General features: G+C 26.5%; 2 protein-coding genes across 2 annotated transcripts; both read right to left on the reverse strand.

Moving 5' to 3' along the window:
• Positions 1-616: 616 nt before the first annotated feature.
• Positions 617-3207, reverse strand: LOC136084863 (proto-oncogene tyrosine-protein kinase receptor Ret-like). The gene is made up of 5 exons (XM_065806050.1): positions 3073-3207; positions 1423-1637; positions 1284-1324; positions 1106-1202; positions 617-952 (listed from the first exon to the last, which is right to left on the reverse strand). The coding sequence occupies exons 1-5, from the start codon at positions 3073-3075 to the stop codon at positions 652-654; spliced, it is 657 nt and encodes a 218-aa protein (XP_065662122.1). The 5' UTR covers positions 3076-3207; the 3' UTR covers positions 617-651.
• Positions 3208-6753: 3546 nt separating this feature from the next.
• Positions 6754-12984, reverse strand: LOC136085576 (fibroblast growth factor receptor 1-like). Its single transcript, XM_065806897.1, has 5 exons — positions 12952-12984; positions 11443-11468; positions 11009-11220; positions 7535-7719; positions 6754-6829 (listed from the first exon to the last, which is right to left on the reverse strand). Exons 1-5 carry the CDS (start codon positions 12982-12984, stop codon positions 6803-6805), a joined length of 483 nt encoding a protein of 160 aa, XP_065662969.1. The 3' UTR covers positions 6754-6802.
• Positions 12985-13067: the final 83 nt, after the last annotated feature.

The raw sequence follows: 13067 nt of genomic DNA on the forward strand, positions 1-13067 counted from the left end.
CAAATGTCGAACCCCCTGGTGTGAAGTTGTTTTATAATCTTCATCACTTTGGAGTCAATTGAACTTTTTATCTAATGAAACAGAAATACCCAAAAGAGTTTCGTAGAAAGGACTTTGAATCAGTTGTTAAAAGTTGTGAAAGATGTTTATTTGTGGATCCTGCGCCAATTAGATGGGAATAAGTAAATCTTGAAGTTGGAAAAGGCTGGCACCATTTACCTATTGACGTATCCCACAATGAACCATAGACTTATTTATCTATTATTGATTGTTGCAAAAGGAACAAGTTTGCAATTTGGAGAAAGAAACAACAGTGTGCTTTCATTTAGATGAAATATTCCGAGAAAGAGGACCTCTGTGGCAAGTTCTACTTGACAACTTTACAGGTTGAAAATTATATAATAAAACACAATATATTGTAAATAGTAAATCGTATAATAAGATATATATATTTTCCTGTAGCTATTTATTTTTCATTTTTATAAGAAGAAAATAAGAAACAAATCAAATAAATATAATTACAGTATAAATATATAAAAAAAATAAATAAGTAAAACATAAATTTAATTTATGCAATTAATAAAAAAAATAATAATAATAATGTAACTATAAATTAATCAAGCGTTCAAATAAAAAGTAAAAAAAAAAAATTTAAATCTCTGCGTCATTAATTTCATCTTTTAAAATTTGACAAGAATAACGCTCATCACTTTGTTCTTTAAATAGTTTCAATTGAGTCGGTTTTTGGAGGGTTCCATTATTCAATGAATTAACAAACATTTCAGACTTTTCACTGTGGAACGATGGTGAACTATAATCATTTTTTTCGTAAACATCAAAATTGCAATAACTATCGCCTTGACATAGTATTTTATCAAATTGTTCACGTAATTCTGTAAAAGTAGGTCGTTTTAACGGATCTTCATTCCAACAATGCAACATGATATCGTATCTTAGTAAAAAATAGCTTAAATTAAAAACAACACATTATTAAATAACTGTACAAGTTAATATTGCGCAATTATGTTTTAATAGAGGCAAAATAAATTAAGAAGAGAATTAAAAAAAAAAGAAATAAAAGAAATAAAACGAATAGATAAATTACAAAGGTTGAGAACAATTTTCGGGTCGTTCCATTCTGTAACCAAACTTCAAACGCTCGATAAGTTCATGGTTACTCATACTAGGGTAAGGTGTTCCTCCTGTACAAAAAAAAAATAAAAAATAAATGAAATGATTATAAATGCCATTAAATCAAATTAAAAATATTCATTTACACTTACCCAGTGTCACAATTTCAAACAAAACGACACCATACGCCCATCTAAAACATATATTAGGGTTTAAAAAAAAAACAAAAAAACACTTTAACATATTTGTACACATTAAAGTTATAAATAAATCAAACATATTTTTTCTTACACATCGCTGTATGTTGTAAATATTTGGTCAAATATGGCTTCAACAGACATCCACTTGACTGTTAAACGGCGACTTTTATTGCTCGTGTAGTTTAATTCATTATTTGTTTTTCGTGATAAACCAAAATCAGATATTTTAACATTTTTTGTCGCACCAACCAAGATATTTCTTGCAGCAAGGTCTCGGTGCACGAGTTTGACAAATGAAAGATATTCCTAAAGTACAACACCCAATTAAACGCTCATTAAAAAGCGAATATGTAGAAACAAGTTTAAATATGTAAAACAATCGGTTTTTACTAATTTATGTCGTTAAAAACCAACTGGTTGGTTATATGTTCAAGTTAAAATTTAAAACAAATTGATTTCAAAGTTTATTTTAGATTATGTTATCTTAAAAAATAAACTAAACTAAACATGCTATAAATATATTTCGTCATTAGATATTTAAACGTGCCGTAAAAACACAGTGTAGAATTATTACTACCCGACAAAAAAAGTTAATACAATCCACGTGTGATCATAATGCACATGTAAAAATTAAAAAAGAACAGCATAATATGACTTAAGGAATAAATTAACTTCTGATAATTGGTATAGTACTGTCGTCAGACAGTACTATACCAATTATCAGAAAAAATTAAGACAATTATAGACAAAAATTAATAACTTCAGTGAAGTTTTGTAGAGCAATATGTGTTTTGTAGCGCCAATAAATGGCGTTATGGCATTTTGGTAATATTTGCATTAAGGTTGCGTAAGATACAAAGATTTATTTAAATTAATGTACAATCAACTATAAATATTCCACTCCCAGTTTAAAACTGTTGCATTACTCTCAACATCATAAACCTCTTTTAGTTGTTTTCGAAATGTATCCAGGACATCCTCTGACAATAATGATAACTTCATTAAATAATTTAACCATAAGTCAAATCTTACCAAAATGTTTATTTCTATTAAAAATAATTTCATAAAAACAAACATTTTACTTGATGGCACAGAGGTAAGCAACGTTAGCAGGGGACGTTAGCAAGAGGTAGTGGTTAAAAAACTAGTTTTGTATGGTACATTGTGTCGTACCATGAATAAAAACCCATAAACTATAAAAAAATAATAAACTAAATTAAAAGTCACTTACTAATAACTTAAATTACAAAATTTTATTTTAATTTCAAAATATTATATCTGTTTACAAAATTATATTTAATATTATTCAGTGTCCGCAAGTAAAATTTTCAAATTGCAAATTAAAACGCAAATTAAAATAAAATCATACTGATTACTATTCCAGTTGTCTTTAAAACCTCATTAGTTTATCAATACTTTAAACAGCTATCAAAAAAGTCATTTAGTACAATTGAAATGTATGCACAAATATTATTAAATTAAAAATTTGAAATAAATTTTATACATTGATGGCACAGTATATGAATCCATCAATAATTCGTGTAGCAAATTTTTAAATATCAAAACCTAATTGTTTATTATTATTATTACTTTCTTAAATAGATTTTTTCGGAGCCCAACCGAGAATTTATATTTTTTGGCATTTTTTTTACCTTTTAAGTTTTTATAGTTTTTAATTCAAGCTTTTAAAAGTTAAAAACTTTAGTTAATAATCTCAACACTTTTTTAAAATTTTTTTTACCATTCCAGAAGCTATTTGCTATGCAAAACTTAACAGGTCATCCGGAGTTATGCATCCAATGTTATTTAGAGGAATATCATATGGGATAAAACCAGAGGTAAATTCCTCTCCTTTCTTTGTCTGTAAAAAATTAGTATAATTTTTGTAAAATTTACATATATATATATAAAGTAAAAAAGTAAAAAAATAAAAAAAAAACTTTAAATAAAATTATTGGGTGTGTGAATTAATTTATCCAAAACTATAATTTACTTAAAGTTAAAGAGGAATCCTTTTCATTTTATCAAATTAGTTTTTTTATTTTTATTTATTAAAGAGTTTTACACTAATGTTTTTGCAAGTAGTTTTACACTGTGACTATAATATGAACAAACAGAATTTGTAGATTCATTAGGATTGATCCCTCCATCAAAATTGCCAACTTTTTACAAAAATTGGGAAGCATTATAAATTTTCATTACTCAGTAAACTATTTAATAAGTGCTCATGTAAATTTTTTTTCCTGCCTGATTAAGAATGACATCTGTGGTTCCATTTTTTTATTCTCTGGAAGTTGCATTTTTTCTATTGTCTACAAATACTACCATGGTCGCTGCTCAAGCTGTGCAAGCTCTCATCACTTGTCCCATTAACCAAAACTCATTCTCACGTGACTCATCTTTAAGCAAAGTTGCATTCTTTATTGTAACTGCTTCTTCATGCTCGAAAAAACATTGATGATTTGGATTTTCTCCTGTATTCATATACATATTTTTACAGTCTTTTAAATTATTCTGTCAACTATTTTCTTAATCTTAAAATCTTTTCTTTGCTTTATTTTAACTTCTAACTATAATAGCAAATGCTTGCAGTCATGTTAGGAGTGGGTTTTAATCATAATAGTGAATGCATGCAGTCTTGTTAGGAGTGGGTTTTAATCATAATAAAATGACAGACAAAAACAAACTACAACAACAACACAAAATATGTAAATAAAAATTTGTAAAAAAGCATTAAAATTTTTTTTTTCATTTATCATCGAGCAAGCATGTGAAAATTAGTTTATTATTATGTTAGTTATATATGTTGACTTAGTTCAGGTGCAGAAACAATAGCAACTACAGGTAATTCTAATTCTAAGAAAATCTAAATTTTTTTATTTGGCTGAAAATAAAAAATTTTTAATTAAAAAAATAATAATAGTAAATACAAATTTTAAAAACTATCAAATACCATTAAACTTAGCAATAGAGCTAATTTTACTTTCAATTAACTTAGCATTTGACAACTTAGCAACATTTAATAACTTTGCAGCCCAATAAAAGCAAAACTTTTAATTTAACTGTTGTATTGTTTTGATATAATGATTTATTTTAAAGAATGACAAATGCATTTATAATAAAAATATATATTTCTTTCTTTTTGATATAAAAGAATTGAAAGTTCACTTTAAATTTAAAAGGTGCACAAAGTATCAAACTTGTTTCAACAACACTACTGCAAATCAAATGCTTAGTCAATCATTTGTAATGGGTGTGTGCAAATATAACACTTTTTATAATTTCAATTTTTATTTAACCTTATAGTATTTAATTTTATTTAACATTAAGTACTTTTGAATATAAAATCTATAAAGCATATTTGGATTTGTTTATTTTTAATCTAAGGAGCATTTTAAAATCTAAGGAGCATATTAGTCTGTTATACAAATACCAGCGAAGCTGTTTAAAATATTAGTGTTGCCTTTATGTTACATGCTGTTCCAATAAATGTATTGATAAAAATAATAATCCTAAAAACTAAAAAGCTCTGTTCACAACAAATTCATTTGTTGTAGGATAGAGTAATCTAAGCATTTTTTAGCTACTTAAGATATTGAAGAAGATAAGCTATATATATATATATATATATATATATATATATATATATATATATATATATATATATATATATATATATATATATATATATATATATATATATATATATATATATATATAAATCTACTTTTTAAGTAAAACTTGAAATTATGATTATGAACAAGGCAAAAAACTGTGGAAGTTGAACAGCAAGAATGAACATTCTTACAATTCAACTATCACAATTCAAAAGCCTAAGCATAATGAAATTTTATTTAAGGAAGAATTTAGTGAAAGTGAAAGTGAAAGCTCAATTGAAAGTTAACCAAATGGTTTTATTGTCAATTAGAGATACATCATCCTACAAAAGCTTCATGTTTATATATAAAAATTTAATTTGCTGTTCTTCAAAACTGCTTTGCTGCATTATCTATTACATTCAGTAGAAAATATAAAACTATTGCATCCATAGTAACATGAATCCAAAAAAAAATGATTACAGAAACTTCTAGAGACCAGACTTCTAATTTATACTAGTCTTTTTTTTAAAAGTATTTATTGCTGCATAAGTATTAGATTACTAACCTAGCATTATATATTGACCCCACCCAGTTATGCTGTAAATTTAAGAATAATTGTTAGATTTTGATAAAAATTTCAGTTTAAATGCATGCACCACTTTAAATTAAAAATAAGCTTAAGAAAATTCCTAGTAAGCTTATAATTAAAATTTAGAGAGAGTTTTAACCACCATTACTGCTTTAATCACCATTTAGAGAACTGTTTTAACTATAACATTCACACAAAAAAAACTTATATCTAAAGCTTCAGAAAACCTGATAAATGTTGATTAGATCCAAATTCCTTCATAGACCAACATTACCCCACCCACCATATGCATTTTAGAAAACAGTCATTTTCAGGAACAGACAATAATGAAGCATATATAGTTGATTATTTTTTGTTTGTTTTTTATTATTAAAAAATTAAGTGTCTCCTTTTGCACACAATATATACGAGTCTAAATGAATTATTTACTAACCACAAACAAACTGCTTGAAAAATAACTATTGAAATAAGTAAAGGGGGGGGGTTATTTAGGCAAAATTTAAAGTTTTAACTATTATTAGATGATTTTTTTTTTTAAAAAAAACTTCTTATTATTTGCAAAACCTTAAGTACAAACTCAAGAAGTATTATTAAAATTTTTATTCATTTAATTAAAAAAGGATTCTGTCAAATGTTCAGATTGATTAAATTAAATTAAAATTAATGTCAAATGTTCACATTGATCAAATGTTCACAAAGATTATACAGTTACTTTTTGTTTAATAAAGTCTAATATCTATTATTTAAAACAGTTACAAATAATCATAAGCTGAGTTGTCAAAGACCAGACTTTAAAAAACATATTTTAAAAACCAGATTTTAAAGACCAGATTTTAACTTTATCTAACTACTTTTCTAGATTTGAACATTTTTTGCTCAACGTTTTTTTAAGCTCTAACCAACTGAGCTAATGTTTAAGTTCTAATCTACTTAGCTAATTTTTAAATTCTAAACAACTGAGCTAATTTTCAAGTTCTAACTAACTGAGCTAATGTTTAAGTTCTAATCATCTGGAATAATGTTAAGGCTTTAACCAACTGAGCTAATAGGTCATAATATTTACATGTTCTGACAGAGAAAGATTTCCTCTAAATAGATCTTCTTATTACATTACAATACTTTATAATAAGTTTTGTTCAAAAAAGAACTAAGAATAAGTGACAGATCTGAAGTAAAGATTGAAAATACATTAAATTACTTTGAAAAACAAATAAAAAGCAAAACCAAATAAAAACCTCAAGTGTTTGAATATAGTTATCTGTGTACATAAAACTTATACATGATTATCCGTCCTCTTTTGAAGATGTAAGCTAAAAAAAAATACATTTGCACATTACGTTAAAACACAATTATCATTTGCAAAAATATAATTGTTAAATATGTAACAAAAGATTAACTTATAAAGAAATAACTATTATTATATAGTTGTTTTTTATAACATATTTACAATATTTTTAATTAAAAATCGCTGACATTTAAAATCGTTAACATTCAGCATTACTTAACTGTATGCCCATCAATTTGAATGTGTATTACAAAAAAGTTGCTGCTTCGTAAGGAAAGCATTTAAATTTTAAAAATTATACTATAAATATATACTTTAAAAAATATACTATAAAATAATATTATAAATAAATAAAAATTATTAAAATTGAATAATAGTAAAACTTAACAGCAGAATTCCTTGTTGTTAAGTTATAATATGCTAACATTTTAAGCAGAATTAATTTTTAAGTAAAAAATATTAGCAGTAAAAAAAATCAAAGTTGAAAAGCAAGGTTAGCTTCTGAATTTTATTTTCAAAATGTAAACAAGTAAATTGTCAATTTTACTTGTCAATTTTACTTGTATAAAAAACAAATATGGTCTTTTAATCTATGTAACGATATGTAACAAGTACTACTTTTGAACATTGATTTTTAGAGTAAATAGCAAATGTTAATATGTAATAGGTAAGAATTCAGTTTTGGAGATTAAAAAAAAAAGTCATAAAAATCGCTATACAAAATATATACCTTATTGCGGCTATTTCGTAAATAATGTAACAAATCTCCATTCTCCATAAACTCAACAACAAAACATAATGGTTTCGTTATTGTCGAACAACCAATCATGTTTACAATATTTTTATGATATCCAATTTGTTTCATAAGTTTTATTTTTTCTAGAAAATCGTCAAATTCTGATTGGTTTGCATTATCTATATAAAAACAAACTTAAACCTAATAAAAACGTTACTTTGTAATAATATACGTTGCATTACAGTATTAGAACAACAGAAAATAGAGACTTAATTTTTCATTAGTTGTCTATCATCCTTAGGAGAGTTTTTTTTTGTTTGTTTCAATTTGTTTTAGGTTTTTGTAGACAAAGTTCTAACTTTAACTTTATCCCATAAGTCTATGCATTAGCTACATATATGTAAAAAAATAATACTAAATGTAAAAAAAAGTTATTTTATGGTGGTGTGAGTTATTGCTATGCCTTGCATTGATAAAATAAAAGAGACAAGCACAAAGCTAAGGAAAAAAAGCAGACAAGTTTATAAGCTTGGGCACTTATTTAGAGTATTTACTAACAATAACCAAAATGTACAAATTTTACATAGATAAATTCAACAGTGAGTTAGTTAAACCAGAATAGCAATGGATGTATGGAGATATATTATAATATATATACATAAATAGATTTTTAACATTAGATTTTTAAAATTGAGTAAAATGTAAAAAGTATATGTATTTAATGCTGTATATAAATGTCTGTAAGTTAAGTTGAGCTTGCAAGTAGTATATGTAAAGATCATGTATATAGTTTTGCAGAAGTGTTCTCTTGTTTCATTCGGCTTTTAAAACTATTTAACAAGTACTTATTATAGTCTTGTTTTCAAGCCTGCAATCTGACTCATCTGCGATCTGACTCATCTAGGATCTGACTCTTCTAACTACCATTTCATTAGTCTTCTTCCTATCATAAGCAAAGTTTTTGAGTATTTAATTAATAAACACCTAATCTCTTATCTTGAATTTAATAACTTACTTTCTGATCATCAATATGGATTTCAGTCGTCTTGTTTTACAGCTGATTTGCTAACAGTAATAACCAATGGGTTTTATTGTGCATTAGATAGATGAAGAGTGGTTAAGGCTATTGCTCATGAAATTTATAAAACTTTTCATAAAGTTTGGCATACTGGTTTTCTCTATAAGCTTTCTTCTTAAAGTGTATCAGGTAACATTAAGATTATTGAATCCTTTCTTACCAATTGTAGTATAAAAGTTGTCCTCAATGGACAGCACTCCTCTTCACATCCTGTATTTCAGGGGTTCCTCAAGGTTCTATCTTTGGCCCTGTACTCTTTTTAATTTAAATTATTGATCTTCCAGAAATTCTCACATCTAAGGTGGCATTGTTTGTTATGATAGTACCATTTATTCTTGTTTGATAAAAAGCCTAAACTCTCTGATTGCTAAAAGGGGACATTTAAGCTAGAAAAGGATCTCTCTTCTGATACAGCACGAGGCTCATAGTCACTGGTGAACTTTAACTCAAATAAAACTCAATTTTTTTCAGCTAATCATTATCGCAATCGTCTAGATCTTCCTATATTTATTAATGGTAAAGTACTCAATAAATCATCTTCTAGAATTAACTCTCCATATTTGAAATCAATTGCAAAATTAGCATCTGTTCAATTACATCTCTTTATCGTGCTTATCACTTTCTTACTCAGAATTCTATTCTTTATCTCTATAAATCTCAAATCTGTCCTTGAATGGAATACTGTTGCCTTACTTGGGGTGGATCTTCAAATGATGCCCAATCTTTTTTTAGACAAGGTGCAAAAATGCTTTGTAAACAGTTGGACTTGCTCTTGCAACCAACCTCCAACTGTCGTAATGACGCTTCTCTTTCTCTTTTCTATAGATACTATAATGGGCACTGCTCTAAATAGCTAGCGCCTCCTGTGCCATCTACTAAAATTCATTCTCGTGTTACTCGTCATTCAATTAAATCTCATTCTTTTCCTGTGAATGTTTCAAAGTGCTCTAAAAACTCTTCTTTGTCTAATTTTTTTCTTCGAACTTCAGTTCTTTGGAATTTGCTTCCTTCATCTTGCTTTCCTGATTCATATAATTTGCAACCTTTTAAGTTGTCTATCAATCGTTATCTTGCTCTATAAACTTTGTCTTTTCTCTTCCAGTAACTTCCAACTCTAACAGTGGTTGCTTGCAGCCTTGTTGGAAGCACAGATCTTGAAAAAAAAATTGTTTATAATACAAAAAAACTTTAAATATTCTTTTAACAATTATGCCTTTTTTGCTTAAACTGTTACATTTTGTATTTAAAAAACTGCAATGAATAAAAAAGCATTTTTTTTTCTCTGGTAGATTTAAACCTCAATTATTAAGGTTATTCCATGGGTCAGTGGACTTAACCAATAAGTTATATACATGACAGTGACATTTTTATAATTTTTATATAATAGTACTAATTAAATTAAATTCAATTAGTACTATTATATAAAAAGGTTGAATTTAGGAAAAAATTTGAAACTCTTTGGTTTAAAGAAATAAAATAAATTCAAAAATAAATAAATCACATTTTGTGAATTAAATTTATATATATTTTTTAATCAATTGCAGTTTTTCAAAAATAAAAAATAAAAAATAAGTAACCACATTTAACAAAATCAGTTTTTTGAATTTTTTTGAAACTTTGAAACCTTAGCATTGCAAAATAGATGCATGTGTGTGTTTGTGTATATGTGTGTGTATGTGAAACCTAGTTTTATGGGTTTGAAAATAGTTAAAATAATTAAATTTGCGATGACTTTTAACAATTTTTTATCTTGCTTTGACTTTTAACAATTTTTATATTGCTATAATTTATTTAGTAGTAAGTCTACATTTAAATATTTAAAAATCTAAAAAAAAACTTTACTAAACTCATCATTATTGGTCCTAACATGTAGAATTATTATTGGTCCTCCCATATAGAATTTCACATAGATGAATTTCTTTAAATAAAAATTCATTGTAGATTAATATCTTAATTTTATTAATTGCTCATTTTTTTTATTAATAAAGATAAAAGTTGCAAGAAAAGTTAAACAGATAGAATTAACATAGTTAATGTGTTTATGATACAGTTGATATATTTAAGATACTTTACATATTACTATGATATCTAACAGTTGGCATATTTTACATATTTAACTCTCATGGCTCCTTTTATGTGTCCTTTTTTATTAGTCTATATATAACTTTTTTATACTTTCTTAAAAAAGTGAACCTTAAACCTGTTTAATCAAGAGGTTTAAGGTTCATATACCCAACCCTATGACTGCATTGTAATACTTTATGCTGGTAACATTAAGTAATGCCTTAAGTTAACAGCTCTCTGGATCTTTGGAAAGCTGCCTTGTTTAAAGAGGTTTGTGTTTTTGAGTTATGACTATAAGAGAGTTAAATATGACATAAAAAAACAACCTTTTAAAAACTTTACTGCAACATTTTCCTTAATATTAAACAAAGTAGTTTTAGATTTTTGGTTCGCAAAGTTTTTTTGAGTAAAAATTTTATCATTGATTTTTCCAATAAATACAGTGTCGAATGCTCCTTCACCAATTTTCCGATCCAAAATAATGTTTTCAGGTAAAATTTCCCAAATATCTGCATGTAAATGATGGTCCATGAGGTCTCTAAAACAATTTGGAGGTAAAATAAAAATGAATATAAAAAGGATTGGCAATAAAATACTTTATGTTATATTCCTAAAACTTCCTTAAAAAAATTAGGCATCATGTTTTTATAAGTTTATTTGTTGTATTCCTCCTAAATTTATTATACTTTTTTTTATTCTTTACTAGCAGGTTATTCAGCATTGCACAAAATTGTTTTAAAACATTTTTGGAATAACTTACATGAAAGTTTCCAAATGACCATTAAGCTAGAGAGAAATATACTTATAAAATCATATTTATAAGTTTATAAAGTTTGAAAAATAAAAATATTATTATATGTTTATAAAGTTAATTTGATTTAGCCAACTAAACACAAATCATTTAATATAAAATATGATGATCTATTTTTTTTGCTGTATATATAAATTGCTAGTATGTTTTTAATTTTTATAAAACTTTTTTTTTTAAATCTTATTCACACCCAACAAAGGTGCAAGTAAAAACTATTAAGAAAGAAGTTGTAAAAAAACAAAACAGTAAAAAAGCAAGAAAAACAGTTAAAAAGCAAGAAAGCGATTGACAAAAAAAATTGAAATGTACGTTGGTATAATAGCCAAAAAAGCGTGAAGATGGTAAAAAGTTTCTAAAGTTTAAAATACAGGGAAAAAACAGGATTTTGGAGCATGCAGGGACAGATACAGTAAATAGATGCAATTTTGCTGAATGATGAGTCAAGCGAGAATAAGTTTTGGTTAATGGAACTAGAAATGATAGCTCCTTTGAGCAGCATCCATGATAGTATTTGTAGAAAAGAAAAAGAGATGCAACTATATAAAAATAAGAGAAAACCTCAAGTTTGGCAAATAAAGCAGGTCCAACTACGTTTACAATGCATTTTTAGACCTTGTCTAACAGAGAAAGAGCATCATTTGAAGAACTAGCCTTAATATAACACAGGTTTTCCATACTGAGACAATTAAGCATGAAAAAGAAAAACAATAGCAAGCACGATAAAGAGAAGAAACCTTTGCGAATACTAGACAGATGCTAGACACATGCAGATTGTAGATACTAGACAGATACTAACTGTGCAATCAACTGTATATATGGTTATTCATGGGAGGTCATAATTGAACAATAATCCAAGAAAATGTAAAGAAAAGGACTCAGTGAAAGGGTTGCCATTCATTAATATAAAAATGTTGACAGTATTGTGATAATTACTTACAGTATAAATCTTTCAGTCACAGCAGTTAGCAAGTCAGCCGTATAGCAAGAAGATCAAAAACCATACTTGTTGTCAGATAGTAGGTTATTGATGAGATGTTAGAAATTTGTTAATCAAACACTCAAGGACCTTGATAATAATGGAGAGAAGATTGATCGGAAAATAGTTAGAGAGGTTAAAATGTTTTCCAGAGTTTTTAAACATTAGAACCACAGAAGCCATATTCCAGCAAGTAAAAGTTTATTGAACATAACTTATTAGATAAGATACAAGATTTAGTAAACTGAAAATAATGGAGCTTATCATTAGCATTAGATAGCAACTTTTTTACATTTTTTGCAATAGTAAAAAGGCATTTGTTCTCAAGAAAGTTGTTTTTATGAAAAAGATGATTACAATTAGATATAGCAGCTGAGGGGAAAAAACGATAACTACAATTAGACATCGCACAAGAGGGGGAAAAACATGGAGTACAATGAGACTTGACTTAGAACTAAGGAAAGGAATAAATACTTTCATACCTGCCTGTATTCAGGATATTGTGTAGGAGGCATATTTATCAGCAGAGAGAGAAAAGACATTAGCTCATTCATTGCCCCAGTACTACACAGCCCCAATCTGTCTGTTCCAAACCTTT

This window comes from Hydra vulgaris, chromosome 09 (assembly GCF_038396675.1).
Source record: "Hydra vulgaris chromosome 09, alternate assembly HydraT2T_AEP".
Classification (NCBI taxonomy): Eukaryota; Metazoa; Cnidaria; class Hydrozoa; order Anthoathecata; family Hydridae; genus Hydra; species Hydra vulgaris.

Coding starts and splice junctions, on each gene's coding strand:
- LOC136084863 (XM_065806050.1), bottom strand. Junction 1,325..1,422: donor TTTACAACATACAGCGATGT/GTAAGAAAAAAT, acceptor TATATGTTTTAG/ATGGGCGTATGGTGTCGTTT. Junction 1,203..1,283: donor GTTTGAAATTGTGACACTGG/GTAAGTGTAAAT, acceptor TTTTTTGTACAG/GAGGAACACCTTACCCTAGT.
- LOC136085576 (XM_065806897.1), bottom strand. CDS start 12,984: ATGCCTCCTACACAATATCCTGAATACAGGCAG. Junction 11,469..12,951: donor AATATCCTGAATACAGGCAG/GTATGAAAGTAT, acceptor ATTTCTCTCTAG/CTTAATGGTCATTTGGAAAC. Junction 11,221..11,442: donor GGTCATTTGGAAACTTTCAT/GTAAGTTATTCC, acceptor AAATTGTTTTAG/AGACCTCATGGACCATCATT.